The 1,552-nt window shown below is 38.9% G+C and overlaps 1 protein-coding gene across 1 annotated transcript in view; it reads left to right on the forward strand.

Annotated features, from left to right (window-relative positions):
* LOC103607994 (olfactory receptor 11G2-like) overlaps nt 1-1,552 on the forward strand; it is a gene marked incomplete at its 5' end in the record, with an annotated part of 8,372 nt that overhangs the window by 5,076 nt on the left and 1,744 nt on the right. The window contains one exon of the mRNA XM_008592438.1: nt 1,299-1,324. Within this exon, the coding sequence (XP_008590660.1) occupies nt 1,299-1,324 (26 nt within the window). The remainder of the gene's footprint in view (nt 1-1,298; nt 1,325-1,552) is intronic.

The following is a 1,552-nucleotide window of genomic DNA, read 5'->3' on the forward strand; positions in this document are numbered from 1 at the left end:
CAAAGTATAATAAAACAATGAATTCAACAGAAAAGATCCCCAAACAGACAAATAAGTAAAGAAATAAAATAACTTCAGATTTTGATTAGCACTAGAAAGAAAATACATAGAAAGTAATGGAAAAAAGAATGGCAGGGGAGCTTACATAAGGTGTTCAAGAAAGGTCTCCCTAAGAGAATACTTGAGCTGGAAACTGAAGAATGAGCGCCAGATGAGATTTCCAGACAGAGAGAACACCCAGAGCAAAGAACCTGGGATCAGAAGAATCAGCTTATTCTAGGACTGAAAGAAGCCTCATGTAACTGCAGAAGAAAGAAGAGGGAGAGACAAACCGGGAAAGGGGTTGTTGAGGGGTGGCAGGGGGAGAAGTTGGTAGAAATAGGCAGAGGACAGATCATTCAGGGGCCTCTGCACCATAAAATGGAGCTTGGATTTTATGCTAGTTTGTGGAAGTTACTAAATCTTTTTATGCAAAGAAATAATATAGTCTGGTTTACATTATTAAAAAGTCAGTATGGGGCCAAGCCTGTGGCGCACTCGGAAGAGTGCGGCGCTGGGAGCACAGCAGCGCTCCCGCCGCGGGTTCGGATCCTATATAGGGANCTAATATTTATTATATGTCATATATTGTCAAGGTGCTTCTACCTTGTCCATTTATTATCTCATTCAATTCTCTTTCAATACTCTTCATAAGAATGCTTTGGGGAAGGAATTATCATTTCCACTTGACACTTGAGGAAACTAAGAGACAAGAAATAATTGGCTTGTAGAATTTCCTACAACTATGTGATGTAAATGCTGGAATTCAAATTCTGGGCTCCCACCTTCAAATCCAGTGCTACTTCTAGTATACCACAACTGCCTACCACTTACCAGCAATGGAAAGTATAGGTACTCTCAAGGGTTTTCAAGAAAGAGTTTATACAATGCAATAGATGGCTACATAGCATCAACTGGTTGCCAGGCACTTTACAAATATTGTCTATTTAACCCTCAAAGCACCCTATGTAGTCAGTACTTTTATTCTCTTCACTTTCCAGAAGAAGAAACCAAAACATAAAGAGGTTAATAACTTATCTAACATCTACAGCTAGAAAGTGCTAGAGGCAGGATTCGAACACAGGTGGTCCAGCTCTGGAAGCCATGCTCCTCCATGGGGCATCCTCTCCAGGCCAGAGAGGCAGAGGGTTATGCTGACAGGGAATTTGTCTGGACTGGCTGCTGACATTAGTTAACTAATGAAGATGCCAAGACTTCCAGTCCACTGTAGTTTCTGGGACCCAGCTTTAGGGAAAAAGACATCAGTCAAAAAATATCCAGATTGGTATTGGTTCATAATTGTAGCAAATGTATTACAACTCATGTATTTTTCAAAGTTTCTATGATGAACTTATTTTATAATTAGAAAAATATATTTGAAAAAAAAAGGGAGGGCCAACCTATTTAGTTTTTCAGTTTTACAGCAATTTATTAAATTCCTATTATGTGGCACAAAGTATAATAAAACAATGAATTCAACAGAAAAGATCCCCAAACAGACAAATAAGTAAAG

This window comes from Galeopterus variegatus, unplaced genomic scaffold, assembly GCF_000696425.1.
Source record: "Galeopterus variegatus unplaced genomic scaffold, G_variegatus-3.0.2 Scaffold7926, whole genome shotgun sequence".
Taxonomy (NCBI): Eukaryota; Metazoa; Chordata; class Mammalia; order Dermoptera; family Cynocephalidae; genus Galeopterus; species Galeopterus variegatus.